Raw genomic sequence first — 27,963 nt, 5'->3', positions numbered from 1 at the left:
TCGCAGACGGTAAACTAAAACAGCTAAGTGTTTGGGTCATATTTGTAGCTGCAAAACCAACCCGCTACCTCTAAAAAAAGCATTAACACAAAAATTACGAGTTTTCAAAAATTCTTAAAAAAAAGAAAGTTCCGCTACAGAAAAAAGTCCATAGTTCATTAAACAATTTTAATGCCCCAAATCTATCAGAAAAAGTCGGGTTGGTTGCTTGAGGAAAAAAAGATCGATTTTGTCGAGTAGTTTTATTAGCGCAAGATCTTCACAGGCCTTGGGGTAGGAGTAGGATAATTAGCTTCTCCACGGTCTCGCTCTTTTTCGAGTGGCCTGGTGTTCTGCTGGTGCTTGTTCTGTTGTTCTTTGCTGCTCGGTCTGTGCTTGCTAGAGCCCTCGGCCTGATCTCGTGATTTCCTCGAATATTAGTCTAACATCTATCTTTCCAGCATGTTATCGACCGGTTGGGTTATATGCGTGGAGCGGACGCGCCCATCAGTCGGTTGGTCGTGAGAAGGCGTGTGTTTTGTATATTTGTAAATTATTGTTGGTCCTTTAGCTCCAATATTAACATTCACATTGCACAATCATTCCCGCTAGTGCATATTTTTTTAAAAATACAACGTACATATATTTTAAATTCGAGCAAGCCAAGTCTAAAAATTATTTAAATCATACACAGGATGAGTAAGTATTTTAGCAATTGATATTTTATACCGCATTACGATCTGTTTTTCTACACACTAAGTATAAATATGTTTTTACAATTGAGAATGACTTGAGAATGAAATGACACTTGAGACAACTAGTGACGTCAAATTACATAATAAGTATAAGATTTAAAAAGCCTTCGGCTCCCGAAGTTCTTAGTTTTGATGTGTTCGGGGGCGATCCGTTCTCGTGCTTTTAATAAGTGATGAGGCTGACGCCATCTGTAATCGAACTGATCGAGAAAGGGTTAGTGAATGACGCAATCCATTGTTAATTAAATTTATAACCATTTTAAAGAGATATCTGCTACGCACTGTAAGATCTAATTCCGAAAGCAGAAAGGACTCCTTAGCATTTTAAGCAGATGACAAGCGCTTAGCTGTAGGGTCTTTATTTGATCATTGAAAAATATAATTTTGTGCTAAAACTTTTGCACGTGGTTACGTAAGATGAATCCACAAACTACATAAATTGACTGAAAAGATCTCTCAAGAAAGGAGACCCTTTTCCAAATCAGGTAAGCGCCGATAAAGTTGCTTCGCAACATTGACTCCTAGGTATTATTTCAGGTTATATCTAATTTTAGTTTGTGTTTTATCGTTGTCTTTAACAACGAGATGGGACGTGTGAGACGCTTCTTAGGCGTCACAGCTGGACTGGTAGGGCGCAGCCACTGCAAATTAATTTCTTCATTCTGGCTATAATAATGATCCAATCTTATCCCAATTAGGCGATCTGATAGATATAGTTCTTCCCTACGGAACGGCGTTATTAGTTTTTTATATTCATAATTGTGGCTGTGGATACGCCCTTTGTGGGGGCAGAAGGGGGCGGGGCTCATTTTTGAAATATAGTTGTAACAGTGTGAGCAAACAGCCATCTGGATGCAAAATTTTGAGGCTCTAGCTATAGTTTCTGAGATCCAGGCGCTCAACAAGACGGACGGACGGACAGACAGGCAAGGCTCTATCGACTCGGCTTTTGATGCTGAACAAGAATATATATACTTTATGGGGTCGGAAACTTTTCCTTCTGTGCGTTACATACATCCGTTTGGCACAAGCCATAGTGCTGAGCGTTAAACTCTCATCTGGCTGCCACAACCGAACCGAACAAACGTCAGTGGTTCAAATGCTAGTAATGATAATTACATAACAGCATATCCAGCAGCCTGCTAAGGATTTTCGGACTCAACAACCGATAAAGATAACTGAAATAAGATTGCCAAGTACCCAAAAGTGAGGAAATTTAATAATTGTCTGCGAAAGACAGATCTTAAATAAAGTTAAAACACGGCTCAAAAAAACATACATCCGTTATTCCCCACAAATACAATATAACCCTATTTACTCTTCGCATGTTTTAGGCATCTAAAAATGGATAGTTTTTGAGTGCTTAATTTCATTACTTGTGGAAAAAGTGTTAGCTTCGGTCGCAAAACGTACGCAATTTTAAAGATCAAATAACATAAAAGTTAGCTTACAGTATATTCCGCCTACTAGGTTAGCCATACATTCCTTATATTCCTTACATTGACCTCCACCTAAGCTTTTTCGTCCCGAATAAGTTCTGAGTCTCCTCCAGATTTGAGTCAACGGCCTGCGCCAAAGCAAAGCGCTTCATTCCTGCTGTTACTGCTGTTCGGTCGCTCATCGCCTGGGCTTCTCGCGGAAATCTGGAGCTGCCTGTTCGACATCCAGGGAAACTTTGCTGATGGCCTTCGTCCTCGCCTCTGAACTGTGTCCTTTTTGTCTTCCTCTTGCGTAAATGGTCCTCGCATAACCGCCGTCTGTACTTGTACTGAGAGGCAACCCAGCTCATAATACAATTACATTTTTTTAATCCATGACTGAAGCCAGGACTAATCATGAAATCGATGTCATCTACGATTACAGCAACAATGAAAATCATTTTTAAAATATGTATGTAAGTGTACCCATGCCTATTGTGCGTCTTCGCCTTTAGCCGCTAGCAATCGTAACCCATGACCCTCTGTGCCGACTCGTTCTAGTTTAACAGGTCTGCTTTCGCGCGACGTGTGTCCATACATATGTATCTCTGATTCCGTCTATAAAACCATTTATTTTGAATCTCTCCAGGAAATCGGCTGGCGCATCATTGTAAGCCAGGCGTGAAAGTCGTTCTATGTTTGTCGCCAACTCTTGAATATACTCTCCATATCGTTGTATCCTGCGCTTCAGTTCCAGACGATAAACTGCGTCGATCTGCGTCGGTAATCGATTGTAGCACCTCGGCTGCGAGACAACACCTTAGTGACAACACCAATGCCGCTGCCTGATTTGCTTCCGTCCAATTATGCCTCGAAAACGCCAAATGTTGTAGAGTATGTTGCCACCATAGCTAGGAGTAGCGACCTTCGGCTTAATTGCTAAAATAATATTAAAAAGCTGCCCCATTTCCAATTCCCGTTTACGATTTTCTAGTCGATATTCGTGATGGTCTTCCACTTGCCGCAGTCCCTCTTACATATAAAAGTGTGTGTTTCCTTTCTTATTTGGTCATCCAAACGCTGAGGTGTCTCAGAGTTTTTTTGGTTTACTTGCTAAGGGTCTGTATCCGTTATTGGGCTTCACCTTGTTTTTTGATCTTCAGAATTATTTGCTGTTGTTCGCCTTGACCCTTTCACAGCTCGCCTTGTTTTTGCAATTTTAGCATCATCTCTTGGTGATGGTTCTCCTGCACTGTCGATCTGGAGCCTTGATTCATTATCTTTAATATTAAACTCTGTTCTCTACATCGCAGCTTTGAAACGCTGCTGAAGTTTCGCATTTCAACCGCTCGTCCAACTTAAAATAACGAACTTATAAATCCCTTTAAAAGTAGCAAAAATACAATTTTTCAGGCCAATTTCCGAATGAAAAAAACTGAGATATGTTATGAACCAAACAAATTTTTTCTGAAAGATTTCGGGAATATTTGTGATGGTATATGTATGTACATATGTATGTATATACATATGTACATATAACTGTTTTCTGTGGCAGAACTTTTTTGAAGAATTTTCGAGAGCTGGTATTCGACGAGTAAATAGGGTAATTAGTAAATAAATATTGTATTTGTGGAGAATAACGGTTGTATGTAACTCACAGAAGGAAACGTTTCCGACCCCATAAAGTATATATATTCTTGATCAGCATCAATAGCCGAGTCGATATAGCCATGTCTGTCTGTCCGTCCGTCCGTCCGTCCATCCGTCCGTTTTTGCACATTCTCTCATTCACACTCTGATTCGCGCAGTGTGCGGCCTCTGCCTCTGCCGCGAGTCTGCAGTGTGTGGGTCTAGGGAAGGGGGACGAGTTAACGGAGCGTGTTGGCGTGAGAAGTGTTGTTGATTAGATGACAGATGAAGCAAAAATGTTAAATTTGACAAAACACCTCTAAGGTGCAGAGGTAGTACTGAGTGCCGGGTATAAAATTTGTGACGCGTAAGAAGCGTCTTACACGTCCCTTCTCGTTTGTTTATGTATTTTTTCAGAGTTAGCATAGTAAGAATAGTAAGATAAATATATTTGTATATGTATTCATAATTTTGTTTTAAATTCCAGGCCTGGACTTCTTGGAAGATTTTGCGAGTGACTATGAAAACGCATTACTTCAAACTGGATTTGGATATTTTCAATTGCTTTTGCTGACAATATGTGGTTTAATTTACATGAACACGGCCATTGGTGTGACAATTATATCTTTCGTTTTGCCATCTGCTACCTGCGATTATGCCATGACATCCACAGACAAAGGCTGGCTATCTGCTTCACCTATGCTAGGAATGTTAATTGGCTCATATTTTTGGGGATGCCTCGCGGATACGAAAGGTCGACGTGTGGTTTTAATCACAACTTTATTGGCAGACGGTATAATCGGAGTATTATCATCAATGGCACCAATGTATTTCATTTTTATGTTATTACGATTAATAAATGGATTCAAGTAAGAAAATTTTAAATGCTTAATATATTATATCTTAATATTTTACTTTAGTATCATTCTACCCGGTACTCGAAGAGTTTAGGACGAAGTATGTAACAGTCTAGTCTAGCCTAGTCTATGTCGGTCCGTCTGCGGTTTGTCCATCCTGATGATCTCTTTGTCCTCAGAGACCATTAGAGCTAGTATTGCATTCAGACTTCTGTAATATCACACTGTTACCCTTTCCGGCCCCAAATATGACGAAAGTGGCATTCGCAATTTTGAAGATATGGCCATATCTATCATATCCTCGAATTAGGATCAGATGAAGTCATTACTATAGCCAGAATGAAGAAATACATTTGCAGTGGTTATCCCTCACCACCTATCCAGAGACTTGGTCTTTGCTTGCTCTCTCTCTCGCACACCTGCCTTGTGTAATGAGCGGTTCTGACGAGAGAGAACGAGCTTAAAAGGCGTGTTGGTTTGAGAAGTAATGTCAATGTAGATGACAGTATAATTTTATCTGCTAAAAATCAAACAATGTTTTGTGCCGTGCGACAGAGGCTTTTATTAAATTGTAAAAGAAGTAAAAATCATATTTTTGTAAAATTTTTGTCAATTTATAGAGACATCATGGATATTTATTATAAATTCGTATTAATATATTGCAGCAACTTTCGCTGAAGTCTGAGTTTCAATCGGTTGGTTCCTTGCGAATCGCGTGGTTTTTTTGCAAAATCTCTAAAATTATTGATACCCTAAAGACTTTTTTTGAACGCTCTACCGCTTTCAATGCTTACAAACGGCAAAATCGACGTCAGAGAATTGCCCATATGCTGATTGGGGCAGACTCTTTCTTCGATCTGTTGTGCACAGCTTAGATCAAACTGGGTGAAGCGGCACCATTATTAAAAAATAGCCTTTTAGAATGGGTAGCATCCGGTCTAACAGCATGTGGCAGACTGCGACCGGAAGGTTTTAAATAACGTAGCCCTTCAGCAGTCTAGAGGCAAAATTTGGTGGCTCTAGCTTTTATAGTCTCTGAGAACTAGCCGACAAACAAGACGGACGGACAGACAGACAGACTCGCCTATTGATGCTGATCAAGAATATATAGACTTAATCAGGTCGGAAACGTTTTCTTCTGTGCGTTACATACCTCCACTTTTGTGCACAAATACAATAGACACTATTTTTTTCTTCCAGTACCGGGTATAAAGATGATTTTTGTGAGGTATTTTTTACGACATTTTGACTTTAATAAATCAGGAAAAATTGAAAAAAAAAATTATATCCTGTGACCACCGTGTCCAGCAGTTTTTTTTTATTTTTTGAGTGATGAGAAGTGATGTTGATGTAGATGACAGATGAAGAAAAAATGTAAAATGGGAAAAAAACAGATGTAGTACTGAGTACCAGGTATAAAAGTTGTGATGCGTAAGAAACGTCTCACACGTCTCTTCTCGTTTTTTTTACAGGTTTATTACATCGTCGCTTATGGTATTGAACATTAAAATCTATAGACAGTCGGCCGAGCTAAAATAGTTTGACTTATACTCCCAAAAATGTTGAAAAAAAATGTAGACGTCTTTCGGTCGCACAATTTATTAATTTTAATTTGTAACCCGCACTTCGCACAGACACTATGATATTGACATTGGCTTTGCCCGTTAAAAGGGAACTGGTCAGATCATAGGTAGCACTCGTAGGTACTCAGAATTCATTAAAATCGAATGACTGTGAAAAAAACGATGACGAAGCCACTATTCATCCTACTGAAATGTGGTCTCAACTTTGAGAATCCATTTTTTTCTCATGGACAATATCGTATATCAGAAGGTGCCTTAATGAAGAGCCTAATTCGATTCAAATCAAATAAATACTTTTGAAAACTTGTATTATCACTCTGACATTTTTCTGAAATTGTTAAGATTAAATCCTATTTAAATCTCTGCAACTTTCATTTGTATTTATTCAAATTTAGAAATGCTCTTGTTACATTGTGATATTACAGAGTCTGGATACTAAAATCGGTTGCTCTAGATCTTGTAGTCTCTAAGACCTATTCGTTATAACCTAATACTGCTTAAATTGTTCGACTGCATTAATATTTTAGCAGGCTTTTTGACTAAAGACCTTACAACATGATATGATAATGTAAATTTAAAAAATTTATCTAAATATTTAACATTTTTTTCTTAGTGTTGCAGGAACTATGTGTATAATATTCCCATATTTGGGGGAGTTTCAAACTACGCAGCGTAGAGAAAAAATATTATGTTGGATGGAACTTTACTGGACTTTTGGAATAATCTTGCTACCGGGTGAGTTTCTTTCTATATGTTACAAGCATAACACTACAAATTTTGCATCCAGGTGGCTGTATGCACTGTTACAAGTGTATTTCAAAATTTAGCCCCAACTCCTTCCGCCACCGCAAAGAGCGAAAATCTCCCACAGCCACAATTTGGAAGATCAAAAAAAAACTAAAAACGCCATTATGTAATGAAGGACCATATCTATCAGATTACCGAATTCGGATCAGACTGGATCATTATTATAGCCAGAATGAAGCAATTAATTTGCAGTGGCTAAACCCACCCCACCCAGCACATTCTCACTCTGCTAGGGGAGGGGGGCGAGCTAACAGAGCGTGTTCGCGTGAGAAGTGATGTAGATGTAGATGGCAGATGTATAAAAATTAAAAATTTGAAGAAAAGGGGCAAAAACCATTTACACCACGTGATTCTATAATAATGGGTTAATAACATGTATCTTGAACCTCTGTGCAGTGGTGTGCAGTGCAAAAGTAATATTCCACAGAACACACGTGCCATTGTTAGTACCAAGTTAAGAAAAATAAACTAATAAAACATTGGACAATTAAAAAAGTACAAACAACTATCAAAAAACATTTATTAGCAATGAATTTAAATATCTCGACCTATTATTTCCATATTTTTACTTTTATTTAAACTTTGCGTTACAATTGAGTTACAATTCAAGCTGTAAGTTGCTCAATGTTTCCCGCTTTCTTGATGTTCAGGAATCAGAAAATTTAAGTCGCATTCAAATATTTTTACCCATTGTGGAATGGCTAAGTTTTTTACAACCAGATGTAAGACATTTAATTCATGTGTAAAAAAGAAGAAGCAGAACTAAAAAATTCTATTTAAAGAAGTTCTGTAATAGAAAAAAATCATAATTCTTAAAAAAAATTTAAAGCCCTCAGTATCAGAAAAAGTCGGTTTGGTTCAATGCGGAAATAAAAGTTAGATTTTGTCGAGTGGTGTAATCAAAACAAGTGTTTGGGCCAGGATAGTAATAATAATAATAATAATAATAATAACAATAATAATAATACCGTAATGCTATTATTTCTTGCTCCTTTCTAACATACATACATATGTACGATCACTGCACAAGGTACAGTGTGTGATCCTGAGAGAGGGGTAGTTTAAGAAATCAGATAGGTTGGATCATTCTCTACGATACTGCGTTTTCTGGTATCGTCCAAATTGTGGATAAAAACATATTTTCGTATTTTGGGGGCCAGAAGCGGTCAAACTAAATTTTGATTTAAGTTTGATTTAGTTGTGAACCACATACATACGTTTGTATGTACAAACGTACACAAACACACATACACAAACTTTGGTCGTTCCAGCTCTTAGAGTCTCTGAGAACAAGGTGTCAAACAAGATGGACCGACACATCCGTAAACTCTTTAGAACCAGAAATAGTTTTACGGCAGCTATTATTATTATTATTCTTATTAAAACGCTACAGAGTGAGCTTACGTCACCACATTTTTCCTCTTCATTTTTGCAATAATCTTAATAGTTTTTTAATTACATTTTTTATGCATTTTAGGAATTGCGTGGTGTTTAATTCCATTGAAAATCAATATTGGATCTGGAATATTTTTTTTTCATAGTTGGAATCTTTTTGTTGCGCTGTGTGCCGTTCCCAGGTAACTAAAAATTATGTTGATTAAATGACTGCACCTCTGGAAATTAATGTGCTTAACGCACAGAAAGGTAACATTTTGGTTCCCATAAAGTATGTTTATTCTTGATAAGCATCAAAAGCCGAGTTGATATAGACATGTCTCTCTGTGCGTCCGGCTGTCCGTCTTGATGAGCGCCTAGATCTCAGAGAAAAAAAAAGAAAGAGGTACCAAAAGCATTACTCTGTATCACTTAACTCTTCGAGTACCGGATATTAAAAAGCTCTGCAAAGATATCAAACAAAAACCTTGTAAGAAATAGGCGCTGAGTTTTTCTAAGCCTATCATCTATGTACATAATATTTAACATCTCTGAGCCGAACGCTCAGAGAAAGATTGGAGGGGGTGGGGGCTGTAGCCCCTGCAAATGAATTTCTTCATTCTGGTTATTTCATTCTTGTTTATTAACTTCTTTTCACTTTTGTAAAAATTTTACAAAGTAAACAAATTAAAACGTTTGCCTGAGCTGTGTAACCGTACACCTCTGTTCACTCTCAGACGCTAGAACATTGTCCATTTTGCCAGCAAAACTGTTTTCGGATCTAAGTACTAGAATTTACAATAAAACGAATTTGACTGAGTCTTCCGTTACCCGTCGCACAGTGCGGCCTCAGTCGAAAAGAGGTGGCTAAAGTCGAAATTATTTTGTATAGAATGTTCAAACGGTTTTAATACTTAACTCTTTTTAATCGGAAAATCGAAATTTAGGTTTATGAGATACTAGCAAGCCCTTTATAGCCATTTATATGAGTATATTGTATCCTTCTAACTAATTTACACACCTCAAGTTAAACGCTTACTTGTTAAACGAGCTTTGCCCTATAGGGACTATGCCCTTTGACGGTAGTCGACTGCAATCTTTCCTAATATAACATCAGTTATTTTACTATCCAATTGTTTGGGTTTCTAGTATAACCAATAGGACAACCAAGTTACTTGAAGAGTTGAGACTGAGCCACGGGACATATCTACTGTTTTAAAAGATCTTTTATCCGAACAGACTAATTGATTTCTGTTGACAATAGCAGAGAGTTATTGGGCGTAATATAAAAATAAAAAGCATAGTGTTGAAAAAAGGAAAAACAAACTAACAACAATTCTAAACCAGTCCCAGCTAGGTCTCGAACCCACGGCCTCAAGACTCCCTGGGCCACACTTTGATTTGATTGAGGCCGTCATTTTGCCGCTTTTGTCTAGAAGGAAAAACGTAAATATCATAATTTGAACTAAGTCTGGTGTAAGGTTCGAGAAACAGTTTCTTTTCTGATGTCCTGGCCCAACAACAACAATTTACAAGAAAAAGTCAAGTCGTTCCATCTAGTGGTATATGCTGGGGTCTGTTGATTTTAAAGAAAGAACTTTGCAAATATGTATTTAGATTACTATGAAAATACCATTTGGGTTATTGTTATTGATATCTCTCTATCAGTATTAAGAGTAAATTTGATTTGATATCCATCTTTAAAAGCATTCTTTCTGTTTGTATTTTGCTGATTACTATACATCTTGCTTTTTATTGTATCATTTTTTATTTCAGTATTTTATTAGGTCTTTGGCTATTTGCGTTACCTGAAAGTCCCAAATTTCTTCTGGAGCATGGAGAGTCGGAAAAAGCCCTAGAAGTTCTAGCACATATTTATGTAAAAAATACTGGACAAAGCCGCAGCAACTATCCCGTAAGAAATTAAAGAAACTACCTGTCCAATTTATCCAATTACATCCTGAAGGCTTCACCCCAACCGCGGATATAATGGTCAACAAGATATAGTTTTTTTTGTTGCCTAGTAAGAATCACACAATGATTTTAGATATTTTTTCCAAATCATTATCATTACTTTCCAAGATTCAGTTGTGAATAAAAACCATTAAACGAACAACCAACGTGGGAAAGAAAACTATTTTCCCTTCATATATTATTCGGTATTATTTATCGAATCGTCTCTTTTAGACCCTGTTGACAAGTAGGAAAATCGGAATATAATAAATTATTACGTTGTTTTACGATTAGTATTTAAGATTGAGAAGAGCTGTTTTGTGTTATTTAGAAAGGTTTTATTTCCGAGAGAGAATAGGCTTTTTTCCGAACAAACTGTGAGCTTCGACTTATCTTATGTAACGGCTGTCACTAGACGGTCTGTTTGCTGATCCGCCTCCTATCAGCCTCCACATCGATAGCCTCTGCAGTTCACTCGCTCTTTCGTCTCCTTGCCCTCCTTCCTTGCGCCCCAGACTTGTTACCTTCTTCACCTCATGCTTGCCTGCTTCTTCTGATGCCACATTCAGCTCTTGCTTTTCCCTGTTTTTTGTTTCTGTCTCTGGTGTTACCCTTTATCGATCTTCTCGAAACAGCTAAATCCGAACTATTACTTTATGCGATTCGTAAATGTATGAAAATAATTGTCGTATCCACTTGTACTTAAAGGCAATTCAACTTTTCCATATCTCAAAATACTTTACTTTAAGTCCAGTGTGAAGTCATAATGGATCATGAAATCCACTCCCATTACGATGTGCGGTGTGCACTATCAATAGCGAGGTTACACATTTTTACGACTAGCTGACCGCTGAGTTCGAACGTTCTTTTCTGCACTAGAAGATTGTAGCACCTCAGCAACAACAGCCTTTAAGGACAGCAACAATGCAGCAGCGCTGCACTCTAAACTTGGGTAATGAAATCTAAAAATGTTGTGGTATCATTACAGCTTGGAGTAACAAACAGTAACGGGTTGACTGGCGCACCTCTAGGCGATCTTCTTCCGGGCTTCATCGTAATTTTTGACTCCCAACATGATTGACCTACCATGGTAGAAATGTGTTCAGAAAACTTTAACCTGGGGCCCTGTTTAACCCCAAGATTATCAACCAATGTAATTCTCCCAAGAGAACTGCTGCAGAGGGTGTAAAGAGCCAGTAAGGGGTTGGAGCGATGAAATGTCAATACTTTGCATTTGGAGGCGTGTCATATGTGCACAACACCAAGACTGAAAGTTATTGAGGTCTGATTGCAAGTGAGAGTAAGATGAAATGTCCTTTTACTGGACGCAGAGCTTAAAATCATCTGCATACATAAGTACTCGAGAACAAAGGTAGAAGGTCAAGCTTTTGTGCAAGAAGAGAATGATTTACAAATTCGAATGCCTTACTGAAGTCAGTGTAAATAACATCCGTCTGCAAGTTACCTTGGAAGCCTTTAATGATAAAGGAGGTGAACTCTAAAAGATTAGTGGTTGTTGATTGTCGCCGTATAAATCCGTGCTGAGCTGGTGATATGTGAGTTGCAAAGATGTTGCAAGTGCGGAGTTAATAAGCGGATAACTTAGATATACCTCTATAGTTTTTAGCGTCAGACTTGCTACCTTTCTTATGGAGAGGAATTATAAAGGATTCCTTCCAGATGGGGGGAAAACTAGAAAATGGATGAATGAATAATTTAAGCAAAGGTCCGCACAGAGACTCGGCACAGTACCTGAGTACACAGCCGGGAACTCCGTCATGGCCCGGTGAAAATACCGGCTTAACTAATTGGAGTTCATGAAGTTAGGAGCTTTCATTAAACAAAGGGAAGAAAATGCCATTCGACTTTGGTAAACATATTCAAAAATGTTAGCGAGGATGGATGTGCGGACGTTCTACGCTTACTGTTTACAAAGCTGTATAACTGTTTAGGGTCCTGTGAAAAACGTATCATGCATCGAAGGAGGTAGTTCCTATAGCATTGAGCATTAAAAACAGTGAAATTTGACCAAGCTATTAAGTAATTAGAAGAGAAGAGAAGAGGGAGAACCAACTTCTTGAGATTTTTTAAATAGTCTTGATTTTAGGTCTTTTAGACTGGATAACTCTTTGGTGAACCAAGGACGCTTCGCAGATCTAGTCGTACATGTGAGTGGGACACACGAATCAAAAAGTGAGTCAAGTACAGTGTAAAAAAATTGTGTGGCTTCAATTAAGGCTGAAGACTAAGGCCTAATTAGCTTCGAAAATTCGGATTTACGAAAGCAGCAGACGCGTCCAAATAGCCTACCCGCCCGATTCGATACGGTAGGTCCAATATCGAACAGTACCTGTCAGGTAGAAATCACCAAGAACAGTTATATGGCCTTTATCAGATGGCGAGGAAGAAACAGTTTTTAGGGCGGACAAGTCCTGCTCGTATATTAAGACATCCGAAGTCGGTGGAATGTACGAGCAAGTGACTTAAATAGAATGGCCGGGAAGAATCAGTCTGACACAGAGGAATTCTAGGTCTTGTGAAACCTTGACTGTGAAAAGCTCCGACGTGAAGTAAGAATCCACTTCAATCAGAACCCCTCCTCCACGTCGAGACGAACGATCATTCCTATAAATTGTGTACTGATCTGCCTAAACTTCGGAACTAAGACTATCCATAAAAGTGTGCTGAGCTTACTACGTAAGCCGCGATCCTTTTGATAGGCTACTAAGAAGGAAGTCAGTTTTTTGACTGAGAGAAATTTTAGTTTGAAGATGGCTATTTTTCTTCTTAGCCTTAAACTCTTTCACTCTTTACCTTATACTCTTTACGCGGACACGACGGAAACGGACGGTACTGTCGTTACTGTCTGCATGTTTTCCGAGACGATAGATTCGGTTGCCGAAACTGAATCACCTGCAGCTTTCGTTGCACTTGGAGTGCCAAACGATATTAGCTGCTGCACTATCGGAATGGACGGAGATGGCTGATCAGCGGCGATCGGTCGAGGGACAGGCTCTTACAGATCCCGCGGAGTGATCTTTTTCTCGCTTAGGAGACTCATTCAGCAGTTAAAACCCGCTGGATTAAAGCTCCTTGGATAGAAGCCGATTGTACTGATTTTTAAAGACCACGGTCAGCTCCTTAAAGCCCTTTCGCGTCTGCCTCATAAACGTGACCATGTCATTCTCGACCGACCAACATGTCTCATAACTGTAATGCAGACCATTACGCTTGGAAATTGCATCACACACGAGGCCAGAGAACCCAATGCGTTTTGCGTGCACTGCCTTGTCGCAGAGCCAGCATGGGGCTCACCTGGTCGTGGGTGATCTGCTTCTTGCAGTTTTTAGTTGATCAGACAGCAACGTATTCCATAAATAAAATTTTTTTTTTTAAATACATTTGTATGTACATACATATATGTATACATAAATAAAAAAAATAAATTCTCAAAACAAATAGACATCAGACCAGTGTGCCTAATTTTAATTTTATTTAAATTAAATTTTACACCAATAACACGATTTTTCGTCAAGGAACCAAATCCACTTTTAATGAAAGATATGGTGCTTAGAAATGGGCAGATAATAATTTTTTTTTTAATTTTTAAAATCTGGTATTTTTTAAAAGTTTTTTTCAGAGGTCGGTACCCCTTACTTTGATCACATAACTTAAGTATCTTATATCTGGTTGTAAAGAACTTTGTTTATGTGAATGAGGGAGCTAAAAAGTAAACCCAAACCCAAAGAAATATTAAGCTTTGAAACGCAAAAAATGTTAATTTTTGTGCGTTATTTTTACAAATCTTTAACTTTAACGAGAAGGGACGTGTGAGACGATTCTTACGCGTCACAACTTTTATACCCTGTACTCAGTAGAACGTTTGTACCTTAACGGTATTTTTCAAATTTTATATTTTACATTTTTCATCATCATCTACATCTACATAATTTCTCACGCCAACACGCTCCTTTAGCTCGCCCCCCTCCCCTAGAGACACAGTCTGCAGAGGCAGAGGCTGCTCACTACACGAAGCAGAGTGTGGATGAGAGAATGTGCAAAAAACAAATAAAAGCTGCGGGACGGGGTGGGTTTAGCCACTGAAAATTACTTTCTTGATTCAGGCTATAATAATGTTCCAATCGGATCCCAATTCGAATTATCTGACAGATATGGTCATTCCCTACGGAATGGCGTTTTTAGTTTTCTTTTATCTTCAAAATTGTAAGGCGGGGCTCATTTTTAAAATACACTTGTAACAGTGTGAGCATACAGAAGTCTGGATGCAAAATTTAGGGGCTCGTGCTCTTATAGTCTCTGAGAACTAGCCGACAAACAAGACGGACAGACAGTCAGATATAGACTCCGCTATTGATGCTGATCAAGAATATATATGTATACTTTATGGGGTCGGAAACGTTTCCGGTTATGAAAATACGGTTTTGTTCCTTTAGGAAAAAAAAGTTCGATTTTTTTGAGTAGTGTAATAGGCATGCACTTGCGGATTAGTATGGGTAAAAATGTGAAGCTAGTCAGGGAATATTTTAAAAGTTTTTTTTAAATTAAAACACCGGTCGCTTATCCAGGAAAATACGGAGCGGAAAACAAAATAAGTCTGATCACTACGAAAGAGAACGAAAACTAGATTACTATTAAAAATAGATATCGCCCCCGAAGATAGGCTTGTCTTATTTTATAATTTATTAAAATATTCATATTTTTAATGTAAAATATTTAATTGGATTATTTTCAAATAGTGCACTACTCTGAGGGAGTCAATTCGTCCACTTCAGAGAGATGGAGAGGCGAATATTGATAGTTACCGATTAGAAAATAATAGTTCTAGTGAACTCAAAAGTTTATTTCTGGAAATTTGGTACCAAACGAAAACTCTATACAAGCATCCTTACTTGAAGAACTCCCTTATAACTTGTGCTATTCAATTCTGTCTAACTACGAGGTGAGTCTAACTTACATACTTCCGACTAATAGAATTATTACAAAATTTTTGGTAATTAATGACAGCTATTATACGTTGATGGTTTGGTTCCCAGAAATATTTCAAAGATATGATGATTTTGAGAAAACCCATCCTGGAACACCTGCATCAGTTTGTGATATTTCATCGATCGTTACTTCAAATACGTAAGCCAATGTATACGTTAAAAAAAGTGTTTCCCTATAGCCCAAATTGCTTTTGAGTTATAGGGCTATGCCTCCACCATGATAATGGTTTTGCAAATGCTTCTAATGTATAATATAATGATTTTAAGCACCATTTTGGGCCATAATAAATATATTTAAGTTGTATTAAAAAAATCACACAAATCAAACCAGTACCCGACAGCCCACAACATTCGGAGGCCCCGGCGAGAGAGCCGCATATTTACCGTGGTTTCGCATTAATGTTGCGCATTAATGTATCTTACAAATTAGCGATTAATAGCCTTTTTATTGTATCTGTGGGGAATAACGGATGTACATACATACATATGTAACGCACAGAAGGAAGCGTTTCCGACCCCACAAAGTATATACATACATATGTATATTCTTGATCAGCATCAATAGCAGAGTCGATTGAGCCATGTCTGTCTGTCCGTCCGTCCGTACGTCCGTAGGTTTTGTTGAGCGCCTGAATATCAGAGACTATAAAAGCTAGAGCCACCCAATTTTGCATTCAGATGGCTGTATGCTCACACTGTATGCCCGCCCCTTCCGCCCACACAAATCGCAAAAATCTGCTGTATTCACAATTTTGAAGATAAAAGAAAACTAAAAACGCCATTCGGTAGGGAATTGGGGTCAGATTGGATCATTATTGTTATTGCCAGAATGAAGAAATTAATTTGCAGTGGCAAACACACACATTTTTCAATTCTTAAAAGCTGATAAACGCATCTATACAGTGAACCAAAACACCTTGTCGTCTTAGCTTACCGTCTAGGAAAAAGTATTTCGGTATTTTTACGAAATGTTGACTTTAAAGCTCAGGAAAAGTCGTCAAGAAAAAAAAATGGGAGCAACCCATTGGAGATGGTGTTGAAAGATTGTTCCCACCTCCAATGGTTGAAGATGTGCTGTAGAAGCTGGAAAATGCAACAGTGCTCACTATCATGGACCTTGAAAAATGGATTCTTCCATGTTCCATGGAAGGCCTCGTTGAGTTCATCCGTAGGCCTCTCGGTTTTTGCAATTCGGCCGGAGCTTTCATCCGTTTTATGAATTATGTATTTCAAAGCCTCATAAATGACAACGTTCAAGACCTGAACATGGACAACATTGTTATACGCACCTAGGAAAACTGAAGGAGGTTTTATCGCAGCAGCTGAATACGGGCTGAAGATGAAGTAGAAATAGTGCCGATTCCTGCAGTCCACCATTACATTTTTGGGCCATAAAGTTGGAGGAGGAGAAATCAAGCCGGGATTTGAAAAAATCAAAGCTATCAGAAAGTTATCACTGCCGCAAAATGTTACTGCTGTGCAGTCTTTTTTAGGATTAACTTGTTTTTTCCATAAATTTCCGCAAAACCGACGATGATCAAAGCAGTGACTCAAATTCTGAAAAGTCAACTTAAGGAACTCTAATAGATTGGTTTTTGTTGATCGTCGCATTATTAACCCCTGCTGAGCTACACATTTAAGTGATATACATATTTATTTGCTTTAGAATTGCTTACTTTCTTATGTCAAATAATTATAAAATATTCCTTCCACGTGAGGGGGAAAGCATGAAGAGATGATATATAGGGTGAAAGGTTTATCAACGGGAACGCACATAGACTAAAAGCAGAGTCACTACTTTTAAACCAGGTACTCAGTAAGAATGTGATGATTTTATGATTTTGCCGAATTTTGCATTAGAGTAAGAGTGTTCGAGCAAAAGAGAGAATGAGCTGGCATCAGCAGCGCTGGAGGATGTCCACTACAACTTAATTTCCTCATTCCATTTATAATGATTTTCTGATCTTGGAACTGCGTTTTTGAGTTGCGTTCAGAGTCTACATACGTTTCACTTACGCTAATGTACATATGTATGTACATACGTACATATGTATGTAAGTATCCCTCTAGGGGACATATACAAATAAGGTACATATACATACGTAGTATGTAGCTTACGTAGTATGAGCACTCTTTTTATGGACAGTTTTACATTTTCATTCCATGTTATTGTGTTTACCGAAACCTGGTTAAAGCCGGACATTATCAGTTCCGATGTTTAGGCAGATCAGTACACAATTTATAGGAATGATCGTTCGTCTCGACGTGGAGGAGGGGTTCTGATTGAAGTGGATTCAGTCAAGGTTTCACAAGACCTAGAATTTCTCTGTGTCAGACTGATTCTTCCCGGCCATTCTATTTAAGTCACTTGCTCGTACATTCCACCGACTTCGGATGTCTTAATATACGAGCAGGACTTGTCCGCCCTAAAAACTGTTTCTTCCTCGCCTCTGATAAAGGCCATATAACTGTTCTTGGTGATTTCTACCTGCCAGGTACTGTTTGGTCTTCGGTTAACGTGTCTAATAACCTTGTGCCCATGTCACGACATGATTTTATTGATGGCTTATTAGACCTGTCCCTGTGTAAAGTCAACCATGTAAAAAACTCCTTGGGTCGATTGCTTGATTTGTGCTTTGTCTCGGATCCGACCGTAGCGTTGTTAACAGGAGCACTTCCGCTCACTATACCTGAAGGCTGCTATCATCCTACTTTCGAAGTGTCGGTAGATATTGGACCTACTGTATCGGATCGTGCGGGTAGGCTTTCTGAACGCGTCCGTTGCTTTTGTAAAGCCTAGATTACGAAGCTCAATAACTTAATTAGGGATTTTAATTGGTTCGCTTTGTATTCGTGCACTGACATTTTTGAGGGCACAAACATTTTGTACAATGTACTTGACACAATTTTGACTCGTGTGTCCCACTCACCTGTCCGACTAGATCTGCGAAGCCTCCTTGGTTCTCCAAAGAGTTATCCTGTCTAAAAAAAACTAAAATCAAGACTATTTAAAAAATCTCAAGAAGTAGGTTCTCCCTCTTCTCTTTCTAATTACTTAATAGCTCGGTCAAATTTCACTGTTCTTTATTCTCAATGCTATAGGAACTACCTCCTTCGATGCAGGATACGTTTTTCACAGGACCCTAAACAGTTCTACAGCTTTGTAAACAGTAAGCGTAGAACGTCCGCACATCCATCCATGCTATCATTTTTGAATATGTCGGCAAACAATGAATGATCAGGCAATCGCCGATCTTTTTGCACCATTTTTTCAAACAACCTTTTCCCAGGAAAGCTACCCAGGTCATGTGTATCCATATAGTCTACCAAGGTCGAATGGCATTTTCTTCTCTTTGTTTAATGAAAGCTCCTTACTTCATGAACTTCATGTACTCAGGTACTGTGCCGAGTCTCTGTGCGGACCTTTGCTTAAATTATTCATTCATTCTTCTAGCTTTCCCCCCCATCTGGAAGGAATCCTTTATAATTCCTCTCCATAAGAAAGGTAGCAAGTCTGACGCTAAAAACTATAGAGGTATATCTAAGTTATCCGCTTATTAACTCCGCACTTGCAACATCTTTGCAAATCACATATCTCCAGCTCAGCACGGATTTATACGGCGACTTTATCATTAAAGGCTTCCAAGGTAACTTGCAGACGGATGTTATTTACACTGACTTCAGTAAGGCATTCGATTCTGTAAATCATTCTCTTCTTGCACAAAAGCTTGTATGTCCAATCATTTCATCTCACTCTCTTTGAATCCTTCTAGGGTTTCCGCCCAATCTTTTGAGATGGATTTCTGGCTACCTGTGTTCTAGGTCTCAAAGAGTCCTCTTCAAAAACTCCTTATCTTTACCTGTTATGTTTACTTCTGAAGTACCACAGGGTAGCCAATTAGGCCCCTTACTTTTCACACTCTTTATTAATGACCTGCCTTCTGTAATGACAAATTCTCGAGTACTTATGTATGTATGCGGATGATGTTAAGCTCTGCGTCCAGTATAAGGACATTTTATCTCACTCTCTCTTGCAATCAGATCTCAATAGCTTTCAGTCATGGTGTGGTGCAAATATGTTACACCTTAATGCCTCGAAGTGCAATGTAATGACTTTTTATCGCTCCAGCCCCTTCCAGGCCCCTTACACCCTCTGCGGTAGTTCTCTTGAGAGAATTACATTGGTTGATGATCTAGGTGTTAAACAAACGTCCCAATTCGTTATTATTTTTGTTATGTTTTATTCTTGTTTCAATTAACCACCCACATCGGTACAGAAAAAAACATATATATGTATATAGAAACTAAAATACTATTACTAACTGAATCAACTACTCTTGCGGTTCTCTCTTTGCACTCAATTTCTCCTCCTCTTTACGAGTACATACATACATATGTATGTACATATGTATATGCAAATGTACATATGTACATATGTATGTACATCGATACGGATTTTCGAAGTTAGGGCAGTAAGCTATTTAATATAAAATGTATGGAAAGCATTCTGTTTTTGTTATACCCGGTACTCGAAGAGTAAAAGGGGTATATTACATTTACCCGGTACTCGAAGAGTAAAAGGGGTATATTATATTTGTGCTCGAAAGTGGATGTACATACATACATACATATGTAAAGCACAGAAGGAGACGTTCTTGATCAGCAAAAATAGCCGAGTCTGTGTCTGTCTGTCTATCTGCTCGTCTGTCCATCCGTCTTGTTTGACTCCTCGTTCTCAAAGACCCTTTGAGATAGATTTAACAAATTCGGTGTAAAGACTCAATTGAATACAACACTGAATCAAGTTTATTTCAAAATATCGCCACAACCTGTGTGAGAAGTGGTGTACATATATGACAGATGTAGAAAAAATTTAAAATGTATATATAAAAAAAAAAACCTTAAGGTTACATACATATTTATGTATCTGGGTACCGTTGTAACGCCTTCGAGCTCGTCTCACAACGTTCCCCCTCGATTTTAATTAAGTATTCTGGTAGAGGGGACGGACTGTTGCTGTAGGAGTAATCCAAACATAGGCCCCGCCAAACAATTGGTCCAAATGGTGATTTTGAATGAGTATGTATTTATAGTGAAGTGGGAATATTCCCGTATCGAAAGGCACTGACGAAAATTACCGAAAGCATTTGACACCAGCTGTAACTCTACCAGGTGGCAGCACTTTAAAAAGTCGCAAGCTGAGAAAAGCAGAAGAACCGAAGGAAAATATTAAATAGGACAAGAAGAACGCTCTCAAAATTCTCGAAGAGAATCCAGCAAAGAAAGGTTCACAGAAAATGTTTCAACGGATTGCTTGCCCATTGCTTCCTATGGCTTTTAGGATCGACCCAACTCCTAAAAGCCACAGGGGAGTGGCTTCTGCTAATCCATTCTGCTAAGAGGAAGATGCAAACTCCTCCTCGATTATGTTGAACATCCTGAGAAAGGCGAAGCAAAAGCACCAAACATCAAGTGACAAACGCCAGCAGAGGCCACAAGCAGAGGCCGCAAAGTGAGGCAACGGCTTGCCTCAGAAACCGTCTGTTGAGCCCAACGTTCCTCCTCGTTTTTAGATATGATTGCTATAGTTACGATTCGGAATAAAGTGCCATTTTCTGATTGATTTTGAATCACTTCTCGACAAAATCGAACTTTTTTTTCTTCGACGAACCGAACCGACATTTTCTGATAGATTTCAATCAATAAAGTTTGTTAATGAATAAAGTTTTTTTTCCTAAGGCAGAACTTTATTTTTAAGAATTTTTAAAGTCTGGAATTTTTTTATGGGGTTCAGAGGTTACGGTTTTTTTCCACATAACCTAAATATCTGATAACCTAAAATAACCTAAATACCTAAATGTCGGAAGAGCTAAGTGATGCAGCTGAAAAGTGGACCCAAACACTTTGTGGTTTTAGCTTACCGTCTAAAAACATATAATGCTTTGAAATTCAAAAGTGTTGATTTGTATTTTGAAACTGTAGCAAAAAAAAATGAATTTTACAAATTTTTAAATAAAAATAAACGAGGAGGAACGTTGTGACACGCGTTGTGGCACATGTCGTTTTGTTATCTTTCGTGGCGAACAGACGTGTTTTTCTTTTGCGCTCCGTATCCGGGAGTGCTTATTAATTGTGTCAAAGTCCAATTTAGATTAATTAAATTGGGCGACGGCTAGTCGTGTGTTTGTGTTGTTGCTTTTCGTAAGTACGCCCTCACAGGTCGGTAAACAAATTACACTACTCAACAAAAACCTTTTTTCCCCAAGGAACCAAACCGACCTCTTCTGAAAGATTTCGGGCACTAAAATTTTGTAATGAGTTACAAAACATTTGTTTAAAGAATTTTTATGCCCGGTACTCGAAGAGTAAATATAGTATATTGTATTTGTGGGGAAAAACGCATGTATGTAACGCACAGAAGTAAACGTTTCCAACCCCATAATGTATATATATTCTTGATCAGCATCAAAAGCCGAGTCTATGTCTGTCTGTCCGTCTGTCTGTCCGTCTTGATGAACTCGTGGATATCAGAGACTATAAAAACTGTAGCAACCAAATTTTGCATCGAGATTGCACAATTTCGAAGATAAAAGAAAACGCCATTCCGTAGAGAAGGACTTTATCTATCAGATCACCGAATTGGGATCAGATTGAAATATTATTATATAGAATGAAGAAATTAATTTGCAGTGGCTGCGCCCTCCCCGTCCAGCAGCTTTTCTTATTTTTTGCACATCCTCACATTCACACACTGCTTCGTGTTTTGAGGGAGGGGGGCGAGCTTAACGATCGTGTTGGCGTGAGAAGTAATGTAGATGTAGATGACAGATGAAGAAAAAACGTAAAATTTGAAAGAAACCGCTAAGGTACATTTGCAGTACTGAGTACGGGTATAAAAGTTGTGACGCGTACGAAGCGTCTCTTCTCGTTAGCCTTTTCTTTTAAGTTTTTTTTTAGAGTAGCCTCAACACAACTTAAGTATCTTAGATCTGGTTTAAAGAACTTTGTCTGTCTGAAAAGCTGATTGATGCAGCTTAATAGTGGACCCAAACACTTTGTGGATTTAGCTTTCCGTCTAGAAAATATTAGGCTTTCAAATAAAAAATGATACTTTTTGTGCGGTATTTTTTAGGACATTTTGACTTTAAAAACTCAGGAAAGGTCTTAAAAATATTATATCTTGGGTTCTTTATTTAATTGTGTAATGTGTTTGAGTATACATTATAGATGCATTCATCAGCTTTATAAAATGGCTAAGTTCATTACAACCATGTGTAAGATACTTAAGTTATGTGAAAAAAGAAACGCTACTTCTAAAAAAAGCTTTAAAAAATAAAACCAGATTTAAGAAAAACTAAACAAATTTTTCTGCCATAGAAACAAAAAATTTTCATCAAACCATTTCAAACCCCCATATCTTTCAAAAAAAAAGTTAGTTTGTTTTGAAGCGGAATAATCGTGACGGGTGGTGTTATAGGAATACGCTCTCCTCGGCGTAGAGGAGGTTTCCTGATTGCAGTGCACTCTCACTTCACGTCGGACCTTTTCACAGTGGAGGTTTCACAGGACTGGAATTTCAGTGTAAGAATTGATAGCATTAATTTGGTTGATGATCTTGGTGTTAAACTAGACCCCAAGATAAAAGTTTCTGAACACATTCTTACCATGGTAAATAAAGGTAAAACGAGAAGGCACGTGTGAGACGCTTCTTACGCGTCACAACTTTTATAACCGGCACTCAGTACTACATCTGCACCTAATCGGTGTTTTTTGTCAAATTTTACATTTTTTCTTCATTTGTCATCTACATCTACAACACTACTCACACCAACACGCTCCTTTAGCTCGCCCCCCTTCCCTAGACGCACACACTGCAGACTCACGGCAGAGGCAGAGCCAGCGGCCGGCGGCCAGTGTGCGGCCACTGCGCGAAGCAGAGTGTGAATGAGAGAATGTGCAAAAAAAAAATATAAGCTGCGGGACGGGGTGGGTTTAGCCACTGCTAATTAATTTCTTCGTTGTGGCTATAATAATGCTCCAATAATGCCCCAATTTGGTGATCTGGTAGATATGGTCATTCCCTACGGAATGGCGTTTTTAGTTTTCTGCTGTCTTCAATTGGGAGTTCTTCAATTGGAGATTTGGGAGGTTTTCGCCCTTTTGCGGAGGCGGAAGGGGGCGTGGCTCATTTTTGAAATACACTTGTAACAGTGTGAGCACACAGAAGTATGGATGCAAAATTTGGTGGCTCTAGCTTTTATGGTCTCTGAGATCCAGGCGCTCAACAAGACGGACGGACGGACGGACAGACAGGCATGGCTCAATCGACTCTGCTATTGATGCTGATCAAGAATATATGTATATACTTTATGGGGTCGGAGACGTTAAAAAAATTAAACAAAGTACTGCGCGCCCATCAGAACGGATAGACGACGGTCAGACAATGACTCCGCTATTGATATATGTACAAATGTACATATGTATGTATGTGTGTATATACTTTATATGGTCGGAAACGTTTCCTTCTGTGTGTTACATTTTTCGACCGCAAATACAATATACCCTATTTACAGTTCGACTACCTTTTCCGATTGTTTTTTTCAATTTTATTATTAATTTTATATTTAGAACCTTTGTAGACTGCCAGTCGGAAATCGATCATACAGTGTTTTTTCACACATTTATAATTGGTTTGGCTTGCATACCAACAAGTTTCTGGCTACCACTGTGTGTTCACAAATTGGGAATTAAGTTCTTTTTGGGTACGTAAAAAAAGGATGTGCGTTTATTATTAAAAATATATTACAAAGAAACAAAATCCTTTTTTTAGTTTTCAGCTTGACTGCGGCAGGATTTGTTACTTTGGGGTTTTATTTCGTTCGAAACTCGTTTGAAAACTTAATTTTGTCATGCATTTTTGAAGCACTTACATCGCTTAGCATAAGTACTTTATATTGCGTTTTAGTGGATTTATTCCCAACAAATTTGAGGTAAGTACTCAATTATCACTCTATTTAAAAAGAAAGTATATGAAAGGAACTCATTCACACTAGAAAAGGGAACAAGGGTACTACAGTTAACATCCATCCCAAGTGAAGTTAAACCATTGCGGGTGGCCGGGCGAAAATTTCTGACATTCACACGCCTCCCACACCTTCCTGCAGCTTGGTTTATATTCTGCTCATTCTCTCTCGCTCGCATCCTCTGCAGTGTGTGGTTCTGTGGGAGAGTGTCGAGCTAAAAGCGTGTGTTTGCGTGAGAAGTATTGTAGATGTATGTATGTAGATGACAGATGTACGAATAATTAAAAATTAAAAATTCGAAAAAATCATTATGTAACATATAGGCATATTTATCACACTAAGGTTACATGCATACATACATATGTATACATACACACGTGCACACATTTACACATATACTGACTGACGACCGGATAAAATTTTTTTTCAAACAATTTTAAGTCTTGCATTTTTTAGGAACGGTTTTTTTAGAGGTAGCACTTTTTTCACATAACTTAATTATCTTACATCTGGTTGTAGGAAATTTAGAAATTCTAGAAAGCTGATATATATGTACATCTATAATGTATTCCCAATTACGTCGGGGTTTTAGTTTACCATTTAGACATATTAAGCTTTGAAATGCAAAAATGTTGAATTGAAAAATTCGGGAAAAGTCGAAAAAACAATCATACATACATACATACATACATGTACATCAGGGCTGGGCACCCATACAATTAACGAGCCGTTTTTGCGTTTGTGTGTGAAGCCGCACGCAAAACGGAACATTTCACTGTATAGGTATTGGTACGAATCACTGTAATACGCGTGTACGTGAGGGCAGCGCAGCAGCAGCGCCTTGTCCGGCACCCACGGGATAGGGCCGTGCCGAGCCCTGATATACATGTATGTATGTACATACATACGTCCACTATGTGTCCATCAACACTAAAAAAATTAAAAAATCCAAAAAAATTACCTTTCATTTCTTTTTATTTCCAAGCTTAATATTTCCCAAACGGTAAGCCAAAAAAAAGAGTGTTTGGGTACACTTTATAGATGCAACCAGATATGTATAGGATACTTAGGTTGTGTAAAAAAAGAAGCAAAAAAAAAAAAAAAATTCTGCAATAGAAAAACAAAATATTTGTATCAAACCATTTCTAAGCTCCATATCTTGCATAAAAAGTTGGCCTGGATCGAAGCGGCAATATCGTGTCGAGTAGTGTTATCTATTCAATCCTCTATCGGCTGGCTCTCCCTTTTCTTTGTCTGTTATTTTAATATTTTAACACAAAATCCCCGCCAGTCTCCCTGAGCTAGGCCCTCCACCTAGTAGACAGCTTATGCAGGACGAGAAGACCCCGACCGTATTTGTTAGAAATTCTTTGCAGTCGACGCAGCGACGTTTGCTTAACCAAACCTCCACCAAATCGCTACGAAGAATACCAAAATTGCCTGAATGGTACTGACTGAATAACTATATACTTACCTATAAATATATTCACAATAACACCCACTACAGCATAGGCAGTTTCAACAACCCCCCAAAATCGTACTAGAACTGCTCCAAAAACACCATTACAGGCTAACTGGGGCTTGTCTTATTAGGGAGGAAGGCTAGTGAACACATGTATTGTTTCTTGGTACCCTTACTTAAGACCCATATGTAAATATTCGTAAAATAGGTATAGTTACCCTGCAACTTAAAAGAAATTAAATACAATTACACCAATGAAAAATATCCCATTTAGGGTAATGGCCGCGGCAATGTCAATGACTTTTGGACGTGGAGGAGCCTTATTGGGGAACCTTATATTCGGATTTCTCATTGATCTAAACTGCATAATACCAATAGTTCTTTTTTCGGGTATGCTGTTCAGTAAGTACTAAAAGATGTCACTACCCAAAATTTAATTGACATATAAAATCTAAATCATTACAATTTTTACAGCAAGTGCCTTTTTGTGCTGGCTTTTACCAACAACTGGAGCAGATGATTTAGACTAAGATTTCATATGTTCAACTGTTTATTGATTTAACATATTTATTTATAATATTAATGATACAAATATAAATGAATAATGTATTACATTTCTCAAATATATGATTAATCCATTTAAGCAATTTTTCACCTCCCTCCCAACAAAGAAATGAACCATGCAATAATTTCACGGATGAAAATTCACCTTATTAATAAAGGCGATGTGAAACCCAAGCCACATGCCAGTAGTCCTGGCTTTGTTGGGACTCAGCCAATAACTCTTCATACTATAAAGAACGAACTTTCCTCGAAAATAGCCTCCTGAAAGACTAGGGCATTCTTTTTTTTTAGGAATTTAAAAATTGGTATTTTTTTTAGTGCTATTTTCAGAAGAAGCGGTTTGTTTTTTCACATAACGTAGATCTGGTTATAAAGAACATTGCCTCGCCTTCGTGCTGCGTGCGGCTCTAGGGGAGGGGAGCAAGCTAAAAGAACGGCTTGGCGTAAAAAAATGTAGATGTAGATATACATATGTACATATGTAGGTGAAATTTGTAAAACCAATGTTAAAAATAAAACATAAGGTACAGATATACAGACTGAGTACCGGGTATAGTTGTGAGGCGTAAGAGGCGTCTCACACGTTCCTACTCGTTGATCTTCGAGTACCGGGTATAACATATAAGGGACACAGGATATTTTGTTTCCACTTTTTGTTTTGTTTGCTTAGTGGTAGCATGGACAAAGATCCGAATAGAGTCGCGGCCGGAAATATTGCGATGGTTGATAAATGGCTGAGTCTCAGAGAATAATTCTCGTGCAATAAAATCGAGAACTGGAGCGCTGCGAGACTTGTGATACTCTTTTCATCTGGTTTAAAGCTGAGTTCCTGGCTGCTCTCGAGCTAGGCCACTTGCGCGTAGTTACTCATTTCACCACCCTACCAAACCATTCTGAAAATCATACCATCATCATGGTTAGCTTACTGATGCTTCTCATGAGCTATTAGAACTATTCGAGGTGCAGATCTCAATGAAAACGAGAAGTTTCAACATCTTCTCTATAGTCTCTCGGATGCGGCCTTTTATTCGGTTCGATTGCTGCGTTTCAATAATAAACATCTTGTTTTTCAAGCACACATTAAGGATGCACCCAACTCACATACGCGTGCCTATATGCTGCCACAGAAGTTGGATTCCAAGACACAAACCAACTGGAGATTGCATCGTCGGACAAGATCCTCACAGCTACCAACCAACCAACTCTCAACATCAGCATGTATCGCAGTACATACTATTATCAGCTGTAAGCCCGATATAAACTGACCCACAATCGTCTCGTTAATGTTCTCGGAAAACTAGGATACTGAAAAAGCTTAGTAGCCCAACAATATTACTATCTACCAATAATGCAGAAGCAAAGTGCTCTAATTACATTGTAAATATAGGTTAGGTTAGGTTAGGTTGAGGCGGCTGTCGGGGATTGTCAGAGACCCGACACACTTAGACCGGTTTCGGCCCATTGTGATACCGCATGTTTCGCTCCCTTCTCTCCCGTGAGACCCTATTTTATCCATTATCCCATCCGGATGCCCTTATGAAGCCTGCGATCCG

At 38.3% G+C, this 27,963-nt stretch overlaps 1 protein-coding gene across 6 annotated transcripts; it reads left to right on the top strand.

Annotated features, from left to right (window-relative positions):
* LOC117897540 (synaptic vesicle glycoprotein 2C-like) lies at positions 1-26,429 on the top strand. 6 transcript variants are annotated; one of them, XM_034806463.1, is made up of 12 exons: positions 674-678; positions 4,269-4,391; positions 4,455-4,650; positions 6,835-6,956; positions 8,506-8,605; positions 10,179-10,317; positions 15,113-15,315; positions 15,381-15,500; positions 23,990-24,123; positions 24,192-24,351; positions 26,121-26,248; positions 26,321-26,429. In XM_034806463.1, exons 1-12 carry the CDS (start codon positions 675-677, stop codon positions 26,374-26,376), a joined length of 1,485 nt encoding a protein of 494 aa, XP_034662354.1. In that variant the 5' UTR covers position 674; the 3' UTR covers positions 26,377-26,429. The 6 variants fall into 6 exon arrangements, with proteins under 6 accessions (XP_034662353.1, XP_034662354.1, XP_034662355.1 ...); XM_034806462.1 differs by having other exon boundaries at positions 1-678; positions 4,269-4,650; XM_034806464.1 differs by lacking the exons at positions 23,990-24,123; positions 24,192-24,351 and having other exon boundaries at positions 4,269-4,650.
* The last annotated feature ends 1,534 nt before the right edge of the window (positions 26,430-27,963 follow it).

The sequence above is a fragment of the Drosophila subobscura genome, chromosome O (genome assembly GCF_008121235.1).
Source record: "Drosophila subobscura isolate 14011-0131.10 chromosome O, UCBerk_Dsub_1.0, whole genome shotgun sequence".
Classification (NCBI taxonomy): Eukaryota; Metazoa; Arthropoda; class Insecta; order Diptera; family Drosophilidae; genus Drosophila; species Drosophila subobscura.
Note: the sequence above shows the minus strand (reverse complement) of the source record. Positions and strands in the feature narration are given on the sequence as shown.

Coding starts and splice junctions, on each gene's coding strand:
- LOC117897540 (XM_034806462.1), top strand. Junction 6,957..8,505: donor TGGAATAATCTTGCTACCGG/GTGAGTTTCTTT, acceptor TATGCATTTTAG/GAATTGCGTGGTGTTTAATT. Junction 10,318..15,112: donor AAAGCCGCAGCAACTATCCC/GTAAGAAATTAA, acceptor ATTTTCAAATAG/TGCACTACTCTGAGGGAGTC.